At 38.7% G+C, this 18,203-nt stretch overlaps 1 protein-coding gene across 26 annotated transcripts in view; it reads right to left on the reverse strand.

Annotated features, from left to right (window-relative positions):
• Positions 1-18,203, reverse strand: part of CAMK2D (calcium/calmodulin dependent protein kinase II delta) — a 314,058-nt gene that overhangs the window by 149,577 nt on the left and 146,278 nt on the right. For all 26 annotated transcript variants that reach the window (XM_081485129.1, XM_081485067.1, XM_081484940.1 and 23 more), the window contains exon 4: positions 2,363-2,417. In XM_081485129.1, coding sequence (XP_081341255.1) covers positions 2,363-2,417 — 55 coding nt within the window. The remainder of the gene's footprint in view (positions 1-2,362; positions 2,418-18,203) is intronic.

Raw genomic sequence — 18,203 nt, forward strand, 5'->3', positions numbered from 1 at the left:
AGAGTACTGGAGTGGGGTGCCATTGCCTTCTCCATTGGAGTTTCTGAGGAGTGCCTAAAAACCATGCTAGAGACAGACCTTGAGGAACATGATTCTGAAAAAATCAAGCAGCTCAGTATTTGCTGTGAAGATATCTTCACTTTCATGAAGGCCTTTCCCACTGATTCCTGAGTCTATTGGCAAAACTGACTATTAATACTTTGTAGTTGGAAACAATGGACAGACACTTGAATAAAAAATGTAAATAACAGCAAGAAGAAACTAAGAACTCATGGCCCTTTCTGTTCTGTTTTTTAGAAAAGGAAAAGTATTCCATTAGAAGAAGCCTCAACACACCTATAAAAATAGAACTTCCTATTAGATTCTGAATAGCTGACATTCCACAGGAAGCATGCACAAGTACCACACTGCCAAAACCATCATCAAAAGGACAAACACAGAGAACATTCCATCTTTAGGAATTTAAGCAGTTATTTTATCTTGGAACTGATTGGCAAAGTAACTTCCAGTTGTTCCATAAGAATTTCAGTGATATCTTTAAGATCATACTTTTCTTAGCTATGTTTTAAATGTGCATTTTTCTAAAGCTACTTACCTTTCTTCTCCCTAGAACACCACCACAATTAAATAGAGGATTATTTATTTATATCTGTTATAATCTCTTTTTACTCACTGAACATCTGTCCTTTTAACTCTTGTTTTCCAATTGTCTCTAAAGCTTGATGCTATTTACTGGACTGTGCTTAACTAGTTTATTAATCTCAGTTACTGGAAAAGCATTTTGATGAGAATTGTTGATAACTCTCCTCTTAAACTTTAAACATTGAAGAATAATTGCAACACATTTCATAGTAAGAGCAGACATATCTGGTTTCCTATCCAATAAGCAAGACTTCCCTTCCTGCTATGGACTGAACTTATGGTTGGTCAATGCCAATTGCTGTTATTCTATCTCCTTTACTACTACTTGGTTCAGATATGTGCATCAGAAGCAATTCTAAACAATAATGCATTATCAGATATCTTCTGAGGGACTGCTGGGAAAGGTTTTCCATATAAATAAAAATATATGGATGGGATTAATATTCCCTTTTTTTCCCTGCCTTTGGAAGCTGAAATGAGGCACCAAATGTGAGAACGTAAGAGGTATCTTAGAGTGAGGATAAACCCACATACTACAAAGAACAGACTGAAAGATGGAATGAACTTGGTTTCTTAAAGGCATCACTGGAAGACCGAATTAACCAAACCTGGTATTAACCTGTCATTAGACACATTTTAGATGAAATATTTTTTTCTTATCTATTCCCCAAATATCACAATAAACGCTCGAGAGTAGTCCATCATACGAATGCACTGTAATTAAGAAAATGGATTCTCCATTATTGGATCCTTAAGTTGGTTTTCTCCCCCCTCCTCCCAGCCTCCTATAAAGAACAATGCAATAAACATCTTTCAAGCATAAACTTGATCTGAATTTAGAGTAACAGTTTCCATGGACATTTCCAAGAACCAAAATTACTAAATTATACAATATGGATATTTTTGATATGGAGTATCAATATGATTTTCAGAAAGTGTATTCTTACTTAACCCTGAGAAGTACTGTGTATGGCCTGTCTCACTATATCCCATTCAGCCAGGTGGGATGCTATGGACTGCTCCCCAAGAGCACGGTTTTCCCTTCATTCTATTGATAGAACCTTGGTCTCTAAATCTTAGTCTAAGTAAATCTCAGTGTTTCCATTCTTCTTGCCAGGGACTGGTGAGGGGCAGGCATGTGACCTAGTCCTGGCCAATGAGGTGAAAAATGGAAGGTTTACTAGATGAATTGTTCATTCTTAAAAAAAAAATACGGTACAATATCTTCCAGTATAAATTACCATGTCTGCATGTAGTAAGTTGAACCATGCCAGTCTGAGAACAAAGACAAGTGAGCTGGGGTAAAAGATGGGAGTTTGATGATGTTGTTGAACCCCTGAAGTAACCCACCTCAAGGGGTCTTGAGTCTTCTTTTTATGTAAGATAATTAGTTACAAATACTTTCAAAAATTCAATGGAAAATTATGTTTGTGTACACTGAGGTGCATCACTATACACTCAGTTTACATCATATATTATAAACTGAGAACTAGAGATCACAATCCCAAAGGAAACACTCATAACTATTTCCCTTAGGAAGATTAACTTACATTTTAAATAAACGATGGTGAGTATTCACCTTTTTTCAAAAGAATTACATTTGAAAATATTACCAGGTCATTAATTTGGACTCCTACTTGGAGAAAAAATGATCTTTAATTCAAAATCTTCAAATAAACAGCAAAAAAACCCAAACAAACACAAAGTATGCTGTACTTACAAATCAAACACCAAGTAATGGAAGCCCTCTTCTGATATGCTGTCATGAAGTCGCACTAAAACAAAAGAAAAAAGGAAAAAGAGAAGAGAGTTTGTGTTATATGTATGCCAACAATCAACTCGAAGCCAGGCATTGAACAGGCATCTGTCTCCTAAATTAAAATGTGAGCAACACTATTTTAGCCTCTGATGAATCAGAATCCTTTATTAGCAGGGCTTGGGTTCACACAGATCCTAGGTTTAAGTTCTGATTCTGATAATTATTAACTGTGTGATCTTAAGCAAATTAATTAACTTGCAAAGATAATAATACCTATACTTTACAGAAAGGTTGAGAATATTAAATAAAGGTAAAATAATTTGCATACTGCCATGTGAAAACTAAACGCTGATAATTGCTATGTCTCCATATGTCCAAAGTTAACAGGCTCTAGGCCATTCTACCTCTGAGAGTCTCTTCCTTGTCATTCCCTTTGCTATCATCCTAGTTCAGGTCTTCAGGAGACTAGTAAGTGGTCTCCTTGCCTCTGCTCACCCTTCTTTCCTGGGGAATTTCTACATAGCACTCCCTAGCTAACGTGTCAAAATAGTTTTTTTTTTTATTATGCTACTTCTAAAGTCAAGTCAACAAAATCCATTTAACAAGTCATCAGTCAAAAATGTAAAGCTAGATGGGGGAGAATGGATACATGTATATGTATGGCTGAGTCCCTTCGCTGTTCACCTGAAACTACCATAACACTGTTAATCGGCTATACTTTAATACAAAAGGAGAAGTTTAAAGTTTTAAAAAAAAATGTACAGCTAGAACTTTTAATAAGATAAACTACTAGTTCCTCAAATTAATACTTTAAAATTTTTCAGAGAGCTAAACATTCAGAGAGAAACCAAAGTATCTCTCTTTTGAATTTAAATGTACTCATTGTTTACTGCAAGATAACCACACATGTAAAACTCACGTACTGTTCTTTCTTCTATTTATTTCATCTAAGCCCCCTGACTCTCCTAACTCACCCCCATAGATGGTAAATTCTTCCTATTTATACAATCACTTAGGGTAGCTTGGCTTTCACTGGAAGCAACGGAGGCCAGGAAAAGCAACCAACTCATAGGACACAATGCTTTTCAAAAGTCACCACAAAAGGATCATGACATCTATTAATATTGTAATTTGTCCTTAGTATGATCCTGATGCAGTGATGATCACCATATGGAAAATGTGGTTACAGTAGGACACAGACTGTCACACAAACTACAATAATCCACAAAGGGAGTTTGTAGTACTCATGAAATTCCCAAGTCCATAGGCTTAGTAGAACGTCCACTCTTTACAATCCAATTTCATCCCCTTAAGATATCATCCTTGGCCCACTATTAAACTCTATTCTGAATCCCTCTCCAGAAATTTCTCCAAAGTTGAGAAAGAGAAGCTTTTATTCACCCATAATTGTGGGTTATCATTTGTAAAATGTGGATTTTCTATTATCATGAACATGAGAAGGGGGCCCATATTACAGGCACCTGGGAGCGTGGTCACCTCAGCTCAGCTCAGCTCCTCTATTTGTGTCGAGCACGTGGAATGTGGAATGTAAACATGCTGAAGCGTCCCTCTTACCTTGTTTCTCCTAGTGTCACCTTTGAACTTAAGGATGTAGCCTATTTTATTTTTATTAATAAACTTGAATATCTGTCCTTTCTTTAGCATGCAGAATTTCTTTCTCATCAACACTACCAAACAGGAACCATATTTTAAAAGTCTTTGCATCCCGCACAGACCTGGCAAATAGTAGATGGTCTTTCATAAAATCGGTTTTGAGCATTTACTATGCTACATGCTAGGCATTCTTCCCTCTTTTTGGATAAACATTTTCATCAAAGCTCAGTATATTTATAAATACCTAAAACAAAATCATCAAAGCTCAGTACACCTATGTATGTCTAAAACAAAACGACTAACGTGCAATTCTCTTGTAACTTTAATTGTGTGACTAGTATTCTTCAATTTGGCAATATCAGAGATCACATGCTTCATCCATAAATTCAGAGTGACAAAGATAAGAAGATGACGATTGCTGTGTGCTTACATCTCAGTCATCTGTTTTTAATTTGCCTGCTACCTTTATTTAAATTTATTCTTGCAAAGAAAATCAAAAGTTTGGCTCAATGATGAGTCTTCCGCTCATAGTCATTCAGCACAGTAAGGAAAGCCACACCACGTGTGATAACTCACTGATTTTCTTATATGACATAGTTGCATAGATACCTCATTGAGTGGCTATAATACAATCTGTGGGGCTTTTTATATTTAATTTTTTAAAAACTTTTTAATTTTGTATTGGGGTATGTCCAGTTAACAATGTTGTGAGAGTTTCAGGTAAACAGCAAAGGGAGTCAGCCATACACATACATGTATCCATTCTCCCCCAAATTCCCTCCCATTCAGGCTGCCATATAACATTGAGCAGAGTTCCATGTATATGTTCAAATAATGGTGTGGCTACAGAGGTAGAAATTTCAGGTACAAGTGGAGAAGCAGTACTAATTTCTGGTTATATCTGGAATTAAATTTCTTAGATTACCACTACTTATTAATACCTGGATATAATTATCATTTGGAAGTGAATCACTTTTTGAACAAGTCAAGAGTTGCTCAAGCCTGATAATCAAATTATGTGGGGTCAAAACCAGTTTCACCAAAGGATTTTGTCAGGAAGCACATGATAATGGTTAAAAATAAACCATGTGATGAAGTTCAATCCTTTTGCATCACACAATTCTAAAATAATCTCTACTATTTCTAACCAGCCATTTGACCAGGTAAGATTAACTGTGAATGAATTTTTCTATTGATACAGCAGGAAAAAAAAAACCCAGTATAATCTTTACATGGGATAAATACATATTTTCTTTATTCCTTCCTTATGATTTTCCTTCCTTCCTTCCTTCCACTGCCTTTTAAAAACAAAGAACTAAAAACACATAACTAAATGAAATTACAATTTTCATTTATTAACCAAACTATGTCATATAGTCTTCACATGGATGTGCCATACGTTTACAATTGCTCTGAGGAAGGGTTTGTTTCCTTTTAAAACTTTTAGCTCTTCAACTATTAGTCTCCTGTTACTGATGATCTGTTTGAGAGCCTGGAGATGGTGTTTCGCACAGTCACAGACATCATCTCTTTCTCTCGAGCCTTCTCTGTCAGTCAAAAGTATCCATTCTTTCATCCTTTTTTCCTGTTTAATAGTTTCTCATGGGTTGAAAACTGTATTTACTTTTACTAAAGATTACATAAATAACCCAATTCCTTTTCACACCAGAGGAATTATGGGATGTTCTATTCACCACAGCTGGCAACCCAGTATGACTGCAGAGCCAGCCTTGAGGGCACCGCAGCCACTGCACGAGGAAGCAGGCTGCACCAGGTTCTTGCCGTGACTGCTCTACGCTATCGCCATAAGCGGCACATATAGGTGCACACAATTAACCTAATTACAGTCAGCCCTAAGATGCCTTTAGAAAGAAAGTTTAAAGAAGTTAATGAGAAAAGCATTTGAGAAAAAAGGTTATAATCATTCTTTCAGCAGTCTTTCTTTCCTTGACAGAGAGAGTGTGTGTGTGTAAGTTTAGTCCAGGCAAGAATACCGGAGAGGATTGTCATTTCCTTCTCCAGGGGATCCTCCTGACCCAGGGATTGAACCTGCATCTCCTGCACTGGCAGGTGGATTCTTTATCACTGAGTCACCTGGGGAACCCTTTGTGAAGTTTGCTCAAAGGTAACAGCAAGTGTAATAGTTATCCAGGATAAACATTTAAATGCTAAGGCATTAAGTAGGAGATCTGTAAGGGTGGAAAAGGTGCTTCTGAGGCTAAAATATTTCCAAATTTAGCTGACCCAAAGCCTATTCCTTTTCCTCTCTCTCTTGAATGGTATTATAAATCCCTAAAACTAAACATAGTAGGGCAATGTTTTAGTCATTCATACAGAACAGATTGTATCGCATCCTCATAGTCACTGTTTGCCAGTTCTGAGCAACAGTCCTGGGTATAAATGCGGAGAATTTTGCATTTTAGTTTTCTCTGTTGCGAGGATTGAGGTTGTAGATTTGTCTCATGTACTGGGATGCAAAAATGACAGCTTTTAAGTCAGATACTTTTTATAGTCTCATTGGTGGTTAATTACATATATTTCATGACTAGAGCAAGCATTAGCTAAGTTCGGCCATGCAAGGCACCAAGTCTTCTCAAAAAAGTGAAAGTTTGAAGTCAAAGTCACTCAGTTGTGTCCAACTCTGTGACTCTGTCCGACTTTATAGTCCATGGAATTCTCCAGGCCAGAATGCTGCACTGGGTAGCCTTTCCCTTCTCCAGGGGATCTTCCCAACCCAGGGATCAAACCCAGGCCTCCCGCATTGCAGGAGGATTCTTAACCAACTGAGCTATCAGGGAAGCCCCTCTTAAAAAAAGGGATGCCAATCTTTAGTTTATTTGTTAATTTAAAAACATATTTATTAGTCTAGACATTACAACAGTCAAATGGCACTACTCTAGAGAGAAATTTCAGCTCAACCATTACTCTTGGCTCTTGTGGCAAAGCTGGTCATTTCTAGAGAGCCAACTTTACAAATACAAAACAAAGAAGCACTGAAAACCAAATGCAAAATAAAAGCAATATTTCTAGAAAACTGAAGGCAAATATGCATACATGATTTGTTTTTCTTAATCTCTATTTCTTATAACACGAGTAATACATTTAATAAAACACCATTTTTAAATTTTATAATTAAATTTTACTTTTAGACAATTTTCTATGTAAACTATGTTAGCATTCGTTCCTATGTACCAAAGGTTAACGTTTTGCAAAACTATAGTACAATATTACAACCAGGATGTTGACATGGATCCAGTCAAGATATAGAAACAACAGTTTCATCACTATAAGGATCACTCCTGTTGCTCTCTTCAGTCCCTCCTAATCCCAGCCAATGACTAATTTCTTTCCCATTTGTACTGTTTAATCATTTCAGGAATGAAATAAAAGTGAAATAATGCATGTAACTTTCTGAGACTGTCATTTTCATTTAGCATAATTCTCTGGTTGTTGTCCCCCAGTTCGATTCCTGTTTCTGGAAGATCCGTTGGAGAAGGGATAGGCTACCCACTGCAGTATTTGCGGGCTTCCCTTGTGGCTCAGCTGGTAAAGAATGTGCCTGCAATGTAGGAGACCTGGGTTTGATTCCTGGGTTGGGAATATCCCTTGGAGAAGGTAAAGGCTACCCACTCCAATATTCGGGCCTGGAGAATTCCATAGACTATACAGTCCATGGGGTCCGAAAGAGTTGGACACAACTGAGTGACCTTCACTTTCACTTTCTGGTTATTGTGTCCACCCATAGCTCATCCCTTTATACCATTCATTATATGGATGTACCATGGTTAGTCAGCCATAGAAGGACATCTGGGCTTTTTTTTTTTTCCCTTAAGTTTTTTTTTTTTTGTAAATAACTGTTGTGAAAATTTGTGTAACTGTTTTGTGTGACCCTAAGTCTTCAGTTCTATGGGATAAATGCCCAGGATTATAATTTTATTTGTTGGTTTATATGACACTTGCATGTTTGATTTCTGAACAAACTACCAAACTGTTTCCCAGAGTTGCTGGACCCTTTTACATCCCCACTAATAATGTATGAGTGATCCAGTTACTCTGCATCTTCCCCAGCATTTGTGAAAACAGCATTATTTAAAAAATCGCCCCAGGATAAAAATATTAATTTAGGTTATATGGACTTGAAAAGTACACGCACTCTATTTCTTTGAAATATGAATCTATGTATATATAGTTTATTTTAAATTAAGTAAAAAAGGAAAGCAGAAAAAGAAATACAGATATTTCTTTTGTTATTATTGTTATCAAAGTTAATAGTCATATGCCACTCATAAACTGATTTTTTTTCACTTGTCTTAACAGAAAACTTTAAAATTTGGGTATAAAACATTTGCAGATTTGATTTAGCTGTCAAAGGCAAACAAACTGATCAGACGCAAACTACAGTTTATTCTAATTTTAGATATTGGACACAAATTTCTAAAGTTGCTTGTATTTTGACAATATTGTGAGCAATATGCCTCATTAATAAATGCAAAATAAGCCACTATTCAGTACTCAAAATTAAAATAACTTTAAAACCAGAAATTAAAAAAAAAATTTTTTTTGGCTGCTTACTGTGTAACATGCAGGATCTTAGTTCCCTGTCTAGGGATCAAACCAGACCTGCTACATTAGGAGCACAGAGTCTTAACCACTGGACTGCCAGGGGAAGTCTCTCAAAGTTCATTTTAATAAAATTTCAATTTTTTTTCTGAAGTGACAAGAAAATCTTTGTAAACTTAGTATTAATTAACATTTAGGGCTTTGTTGGTAGTTCAGTGGTGAAGAATCTGTCTGTCAATGCAGGAGATATGGGTTTGATCCCTTGGTCAGGAAGATGCCCTGGAGAAGGAAATGGCAACCCACCCCAGTATTCTTGCCTGGGAAATCCCACAGAGAGAGGAGCCTGGAAGGCTATAGTCTACAGGGTTGCAAAAGAGTTGGACATGTCTTAGGGACTAAACAACAATTAACATTATACTGTATTTAAAAGCAATTCATCACTAATATTTAAGACAAAGGAATTAAAATTAAGGACTTACTGAGAAAAGCAGATATAATTATTACATGAAAATTCAATGGGGAATGTCATCCACGTTAATTTTAAAACTATTCTAATAGTACACACAAAAACTCATTGGAACACAAGATCAATCCTGAAAGTCAGAGCATATCAACTCTGTTGACCATAATCTTCATCCTTAGTCTCAAATTCCCATCTGATTTCCTGAAGCTAATCTAAAGTCAAGTTTAGATTAGCTTCAATATCTATAGGATCAGGTTAGTAACATTCAAGGCTGACTAGAGGAAACCACAATGTCTTCTAAGAATTCAGATCAAGATACAAGCTCGTATTATGCAAAGGAGCTTCTGGCTGGTCACAGAATTACAATCTGGGAAGATGGTAAAAGTGAGGAGAAATGACCAATAACCACAAACTATATGGTCACCAGCTACACTGATCACATGACATCAAAAGAATACAGAGAACAATTCTTTTGCATAAAAGAACAGAATTTCAGAGATGTTTAATGAAACAGACAAATGGATAGTTCTTTTAATATCCTTTCATGCTCATTTTTAAAATAAAATTATATATGTGAGAAGAAGTTATAGACACTGTTAAACTGAGTAATATCTGGAAATATTCTTTGTTTTCTTTGAAGAATAACTTGAGATAACTTGGTTATCTCAAGAATAACTTGGTTGTACATAGTCACTTCTTGGAAAAGTTAGTAATCAATTCATGTTTCCTGTATTTAAAAAAATATTCCCTCTTTCAATCCTGCATCAATATTATTGGTTTATGTATCTAAATAAGTGATTCTAACTTTCTTCATTTTCTCTCTTCTTGCCTATTTTTCTATTCTACCTTCTAATACTTATGTAAAGCTAATCAGAGATCATCCATGTATCTCTTCAAATAATAGGAATATTAAAAAGAAAAGAAGAGCAGCTATTGTCATCAGATGACTTGCATATTAAAGAAATCTCAAGATAGTGCACTTTCATATTGCACTTCAATTGTAAGGTGTTAAGAGAGGCTTGAGTTAATACTGTATTTCTGATGGATTTGTACAAAATGACATACCTATCTACTAAGTATTAAATGGGTAAGAATGTCTGGTGAAGAAGACAAAAATTGGCCATGTGTAATTCCTCTGTTCTAAGTACCTGAAGAGCATCGCTATAATTCCCATTGCAGAGCCCAGTACTGTTCTACCACTCAGCCTCCTATAATATGGGTCAAAAAGAGAAGCCCTATTGCTGATAACTGCCCACCAGGCTGCTTGCTTTAATCAGCAAGACACCAACACATTAAATGTCTTAAAGTATTACAGTACTAAGCTACATTTAAGATTAAACGAAAGCTATGCTATTTATGATAAACTAGGGATATCACACTGGAAGGATTCTGCATCACGCCAAAGAATAGACCAGATAAGATCTGCACCCACGTTATTTTTTTTTCAAAAGTTCAGATCAAGGCAGTATTTAAAATAAGAATAAAATATACTGAAGTGTGTTTCACATTTAAGGTAACCATTTAAGCTTTGGGAAACTTGTGCTTGAGTTATATATATATTTTTAAACTTAAAAAAAAATAACTATAGATCACAGAAAAATGCTTGATTAGTACTGGGTTACATGATCCTATTCCCAGAGAAGGAAATGGCAACCCACTCCAGTATTCTTGCCTGGAGAATCCCAGGGACAGCAGAGCCTGATGGGCTGCTGTCTGTGGGGTCGCACAGAGTCGGACACGACTGAAGCGACTTAGCAGCGGCAGCACATGATCCTATTGGGCGTCCGCCTGCCAATGCAGGAGATAAAGGAGGTACGGGCTTGATCCCTGGGTCAGGAAGATCTCCTGGAGGAGGAAATGGCAACCCACTCCAGTATTCTGGAGTATTCTTGCCAGAGGAGCCTGGTGGGCTACAGTCCATGGGGTCACAAAGAGTCAGACATGACAGCGACTGAGCACATGCACTCACATGATCCTATAAGAGGATCCCATAAGGTCCTTTCCAACCCTAAGTTTCTACATTTCAACATGATTATAGCTAATAAACAATATGGGAATACATTTATTACCAATACAAGGATGAATACAATCACCTACATTTAAGGCTTTTCCTTCTCCAACATTCAACACATTTAAATTTAAAACATATTCCAATTTGAAAGAATTGAGAGTAGCACTGACATACATACACTACCATGTGTGAAACAGATGGCTAGCAGGAAGCAGCTATATAGCAAGGGGAGCTCAGCTCAGTGCTCCGTGATGACCTGGAGGGGTGGGACAGGGGCACAGCGGGAAAGAGGTTCAAGAGGCAGAGTATACACACACACACACACACAAAGACATATGTATATATACACACTTACAGCTGATTCACATTGCTGCACAGCAGAAACCAATGCAACCGTGTAAAGCAATTATCCTCCAATTAAAAATTTTTTAAAAGTTAAAAATACCACATTTTATTTTGGATCTATTTTTAATAAATAACCAGAGGGAAAAAATTAAAACTTTTATCGCAACCAATTAAAATTAAGTCCTTTTCAAAAATGTACTGAGCAGATGCATTGCTTTTCTGATAATATCCCTTGGAGAACAGAATAAATGGAAAACTTACTATTATAGATCATCCTCTCTTTGCAACTTACTACCATATTATCTTAATACTTGCAATTGAATTTTCCCTAGAGATTCACCAGCCCAAATGCTCTCATCTTTCAAACCCCTTTCTGAAAATTCATTTCTCAAATAAAGTATTTTTCCAAATTTTATTCAATTCATAAGCAGGAAATGGTCCGTCTAGTCAAGGTCTAGTCAAGGCTACGGTTTTTCCAGGAGTCATGTATGGATGTGAGAGTTGGACTATAAAGAAAGCTGAGCACTGAAGAATTGATGCTTTAGAACTGTGGTGTTGGAGAGAGTCCTTGAGAGTCCCTTGGATTGCAAGGAGATCTTGAGAGTCCCTTGGACTGCAAGGAGATCCAACTACTCCATCCTAAATGAACTCAGTCCTGAATGTTCATTGGAAGGACTGATGCTGAAGCTGAAACTCCAATACTTTGGCCACCTGATACGAAGAACTGACTCATTTGAAAAGACCCTGATGCTGGGAAAGATTGAGGGCAGGAGGAGAAGGTGACGACAGAGGATGAGATAGTTGGATGGCATCAGCGACTCAATGGACATGAGTTTGAGTAAACTCTGGGAGTTGGTGATGGACAGGGAGGCCTGGTATGCTGAGGTTCATGGGGTCGCAAAGAGTCGGACAGGATTGAGCGACTGAACTGAACTGAAGCAGGAAATACATCAGTTTAAAATTCTACTAAAATTATAAAAAAATGCAATGTAAAACTGTATCCATATTATGTTATCTCAATAGTTTTCTATAACTACTTTTATGCTGAAAGTACTTAAAGATATCAGTCTATTTCCTCTGGATAATATACACAAAACACATGAAAAAGAACATTCTCTAATTTTAGGTTAAAAAGCAAGGAAAATCATGAAAATTATTTATGAATTTACTCAAGAGTTAGATATCATAGTAATAATAAGAGATATTCATATATATAGCCACAGACACTGGTATACTCTAGTCAGTGCCAGTAAGCACCAGGTGAAAGCATGGAAGTGTTTAGTTGCTCAGTCGTGTCAGCCTCATTGCGGCCCCATGGAATGTAGCCCACTAGACTGCTCCCTCTGTCTATGGAATTCTCCAGGCAAGAATACTGGAGTGGGTTGCCATGCCCTTCTCCAAAGCACCAAGTATCTGCTAATACACTTTTGGTTAAGCATTCAATGGAACAGTTAGTTCACCTAGGTCAATACTTTTTTCTTTAAAGAACTGCCCATTTATCATGCAATTAAGGACGTTATAACAAGTGTCAGACATCACAAACATCTGGTGCATTTGCTTGCCTCATACACATATCAAACAAGCTTAAGGAACTTACTCATGATCTTCTCCCTAAATCTTGCTCTACTCAGTGTCTTCCATATCTTCCCAGGTACTCAGGATAAAAACCCTCAGTATATTATTTACTCATTTCTCTGAGGCCCAAAATCCAATCTGAAAGCAAATCCTTCAACACATACGTGGGAAAAAAAAGAAAAAAGCTAGGTTTTTGTCCTGCCCCCTCACTGTCCTTAGCACAGCTGCCAGATTAAACCTCAGTTCAGTTCAGTGGCTCAGTCTTAGTGACCACATGGACTGCAGCACACCAGGCCTCCCTGTCCATGACCAGCTCCCAGAGTTTACTCAAACTTATGTCCATTGAGTTGGTGATGCCATCCAATCATTAATCCTCTGTCGCCCCTTCTCCTCCTGCCCTCAATCTTTCCCAGCATCAGGGTCTTTTCCAATGAGTCAGTTCTTCCCATCAGGTGCACAAAGTATTGGAGTTTCAGCTACAGCCTCAGTCCTTCCAATGAATATTTAGGAAGGATCCCGTTTAGGATGGACTGGTTGGAACTCCTTGCAGTCCAAGGACTCTCAAGAGTCTTCTTTAACACCACAGTTCAAAAGCATCAATTCCTCAGTGCTCAGCTTTCTTTATAGTCCAACTCTCACATCCATACATGACTACTAGAAAAACCATGGCTTTCAGCAGACAGATCTTTGTTGGCAAAGTAATGTCTCTGCTTTTAAATATACTGTCTAGGTTAGTCATAACTTTTCTTCCAAGGAGCAGGCCCCTTTTAATTTCATGGCTACAGTCACCATCTGGAGTGATTTTGGAGCCCAGAAAAATAAAGTCAGCCATTGTTTCCACTGTTTGCCCATCTATTTGCCATGAATTGACAGGACCAGATGCCATGATCTTAGTTTTCTGAATGTTGAGTTTTAAGCCAGCTTTTTCACTCTCCTCTTTCACTTTCATCAAGCAGCTCTTTAGTTCTTCTTTGCTTCTGTCATAAGGATAGTGTCATCTGCAAGTCTGAGGTTATTGATATTTCTCCAGCCAACCTTGATTCCAGCTTGTGCTTTATCCAGCCAACATTTTGCATGATGTTCTCTGCATATAAGTTAAATAAGCGGGGTGACAATATACAGCCTTGACGTTCTCCTTTCCATATTTGGAACCAGTCTGTTGTTCCATGTCCAGTTCTACTGTTGCTTCTTGACCTGCATACAGATTTTTCAGGAGGCAGGTCAGGTGGTCTGGTATTCCCATCTCTAAGAATTTGCCACAGTTTGTTGTGATCTACACAGTTAAAGGCTTTGGCATAGTCAATAAAGCAAAAGTAGATGTTTTTCTGGAACTCTCTTGCTTTTTCGATGATCCAACGGATGTTGGCAATTTGATTTCTGGTTCCTCTGCCTTTTCTAAAACCAGCTTGAACATCTGGAAGTTCACGGTTCTTGGACTGTTGAAGACTGGCTTGGAGAATTTTGAGCATTACTTTACTAGCGTAAGAAATGAGTACAATTGTGTGGTAGTTTGAGCATTCTTTGGCATTGCCTGTCTTTGGGATTCGAATGAAAACTGACATTTTCCAGGCCTGTGGCCACTGCTGAGTTTTCCAAATTTGCTGGCATACTGAATGCAGCACTTTCACAGCATCATCTTTCAGGATTTGCAACAGCTCAACTGGAATTCCATCACCTCCACTAGCTTGGTTTGTAGTGATGCTTTCTAAGGCCCACTTGACTTTGCATTCCAGGATGTTTGGCTCTGAGTGATCACACCATCATGATTATCTGGGTCGTGAAGATCTTTTTTGTACAGTTCTTCTGTGTATTCTTGTCACCTCTTCTTAATATCTTCTGCTTCTGTTAGGTTCATACCATTTCTGTCCTTTATTGTGTCCATTTTTGCATGAAATGTTCCCTTGGTATCTCTAATTTTCTTGAAGAGATCCCTAGTCTTTCCCATTCTATTGTTTTCCTCTATTTCTTTGCATTGATCACTGAGGAAGGCTTTCTTATCTCTTTTTGCTATTCTTTGGAACTCTGCATTCAAATGGATATATCTTTCCTTTCTCCTTTGCCTTTTGCTTCTCTTCTTTTCACAGTTATTTGTAAGGCCTCCTCAGACAACCATTTTGCCTTTTTGCATTTCTTTTTCTTGGGGATGGTCTTTATCCCTGCCTCTTGTACAATGTCACAAACCTCTGTCCATAGTTCTTCAGGCACTCTGTTTATTAGATCTAATCCCTTAAATCTATTTATCACTTCCACTGTATAATCGTAAGGGATTTGATTTAGGTCATACCTGAATGGTCTAATGGTTTTCTCCACTTTCTTCAATTTCCGTCTGAATTTGGCAATAAGGAGTTCATGATCTGATCCACAGTCAGCTCCCAGTCTTGTTTTTGCTGACTGTATAGAGCTTCTCCATCTTTGGCTGCAAAGAATATGATCAATCTGATTTTGGTGTTGACCATCCGGTGATGTTCACGTGTAAAGTCTTCTCTTGTGTTGTTGGAAGGTGTTTGCTATGACCAGTGCGTTCTCTTGGCAAAACTCGATTAGCCTTTGCCCTGCTTCATTCTGTACTCCAAGGTTAAATTAGCCTGTTACTCCAGGTGTTTCTTGACTTCCTACTTTTGCATTCCAGTCCCCTATAATGCAAAGGATATCTTTTTTGGGTGTCAGTTCTGGAATGTCTTGTAGGTTTTCATAGAACCATTCAACTTCAGCTTCTTCAGCATTACTGGTTGGGGCACAGACTTGGACTACTGTGATACTGAATGGTTTGCCTTGGAAATGAACAGAGATCATTCTGTTGTTTTTGAGATTGCATTCAAGTACTGCATTTCGGACTCTTTTGTTGACCATGATGGCTACTCCATTTCTTCTAAGGGATTCTTGCCCACAGTAGTAAATATAATGGTCATCTGAGTTAAATTCACCCATTCCAGTCCATTTTAGTTCGTGGATTCCTAAAATGCCAATGTTCACTCTTGCCATCTCCTGTTTGACCACTTCCAATTTGCCTTGATTCATAGACCTAATATTCAGGCCATATTGTTCTTTACAGCATCAGACCTTGCTTCTATCTCCAGTCACATCCACAACTGGGTGTTGTTTTTGCTTTGGATCCATCTCTTCATTCTTTCTGAAGTTATTTCTCCACTGATCTCCAGTAGCATATTGGGCACCTACCAACCTGGGGAGTTCTTCTTTCAGTGCCCTAACTTTCTGCCTTTTCATACTGTTCATGGGATTCTCAAAGCAAGAATACTAAAGTGGTTTGCCATTCCCTTCTCCAGTGGACCCCATTTTGTCAGAACTCTCCACCATGACCCGTCCGTCTTGAGTGGCCCTACACAGCATGGCTCATGGTTTCACTGAGTTAGAGGAGGCTGTGGTCCATGTGATCAGATTGGTTAGTTTTCTGTGACTGTGGTTTTAAGTCTGTCTGCGCTCTGATGGAGAAGGATAAGAAGCTTATGGAAGGTTCCTGATGGGAGAGACTGACTGAGGGGGAAACTGAGTCTGGTTCTGATGGGCAGGGCCATTCTCAGTAAATCTTTAATCCAGTTTTCTGTTGATGGGCAGGGTTGTGTTCCCTGCCTGTTATCTGACCTGGGGCCAAACTATGGTGGAGGTAATGAAAATAATGGTGACCTCTTTCAAAAGGTCCCATGCATGCACTGCTATACTCAGTGCCCCCAACCCTGCAGCAGGCCGACCCATGCCTCTGCAGGAGACTCCTGGCCACTCATGGGAAAGTCTGGGTCAGTCTTTTGTGGGGTTACTGCTCCTTTCTCCTTGGTCCTGGTGTGGACAAGGTCCTGTTTGTGCCCTCCAAGAGTCTGTTTCCCCAGTCCTGTTTAAGTTCTGGCAGCTCTACGGTGGGGTTAATGGCAACCTCCTCCAAGAGGGCTTAGGCCATACCCAGGTCTGCTGCACCCAGAGCCCCTGCCCTGCGGCAGGCCACTGCTGACCCGGACCTCCACAGGAGACAATCAAACACAGTTCTGTCTCAGTCTCTGTATGGACTCTGGGTCCTGGTGTGCACAGAATAAACCTATTAAGGCTTAAATCTGATTAACTCCCCCCCCCCCCCGAATCCTCCATTGGCTCTCCAACTGCCTCTGAGTAAAAGCCAAAATCCTATTCATGGCCTCTAAGGTCCCCCAAAGTCCAGCTCCATCCCCACACTGATCTGTCTGGCATCTGCAGCACCACCCCTCTCCTGGCTCACTGCACTCCATCCGCAGTGGCCTCTTCACTGCTTTTGGAGAAAGAATTCAGGGCAAAGTCCTGCCTTAGTCTTTGCAGTTGCCGTTTCCTCTGCCTGGAACCCTTTCTCCCCAGCTGTGGCTCACTATCTCATTTCTTTCAAGTCCCTACTCAGCTTTTCACCTGTTTTTGTAAGTAAAGTTTCATTGGAACACATTTGTTTATATATTATCAATGGTGTTTTCAAGCTAGGACTGCGATATTTAGTAGTTGCAACAAAGACCCTATAGTGATGAAAATGAAAATATATCCATTTGGCCCCTTAGAGGAAACAGTCTGCTGATTCCTGAGTGGAGGAAAAAATTTTTGAAAAGGAGAAGATAGCTTATGAGAAGCCAGGGTGTGGCACAATCTCCATGACTAATTAAAGCTGCCAACAACAATGGATAGCAGTGGGGAAGGAGAAAGCATGGTAAGTCAGCTTCTATATGATACAATTCCCTGGAGAAGGAAATGGCAACCCACTCCAGTAGTCTTGCCTGGAAAATTCCATGGACAGAGGAGCCTGGTGGGCTATCGTCCATGGGGCTGCAAAGAGTCAGACATGACTGAGCGCACACACACACACATATGATACAATAAGTGGGGGTGGGAGGGGAAGACAAGACAGTGGCAGGAAACTGTGGCACTGAGAAGTAGAAGATGTTGTAATCCAAGAAAATGTGTTCAGTGATGGGGTGCTGGAGTGAAGGAGCACCCTCCTCAGAGAGGAGGCATTAACAGTGGTTTTGCAAAAGCAGTGAAGAGCAAGAAAACACCTATGTACCCCTGGGTTCACAGGTATGTGGTGGACACAGAAAACAGCCAGCACTACAGCACACTCAGGAGAAAGCCAGACTGCAGTTAGCACAAGAAGAAATGAACATTCAGAGACCACTCGGCAAAGATTATGATGTAGATTTGTTATTTTATTAATAAAGGGAAAAGGAAAGCTAACAAAAGGTGTTAAAGTTGGCCATTTGAAGATACATCTT

The sequence above is a fragment of the Giraffa tippelskirchi genome, chromosome 1, assembly GCF_054371585.1.
Source record: "Giraffa tippelskirchi isolate mGirTip1 chromosome 1, T2T-mGirTip1v1.2.pri, whole genome shotgun sequence".
Classification (NCBI taxonomy): Eukaryota; Metazoa; Chordata; class Mammalia; order Artiodactyla; family Giraffidae; genus Giraffa; species Giraffa tippelskirchi.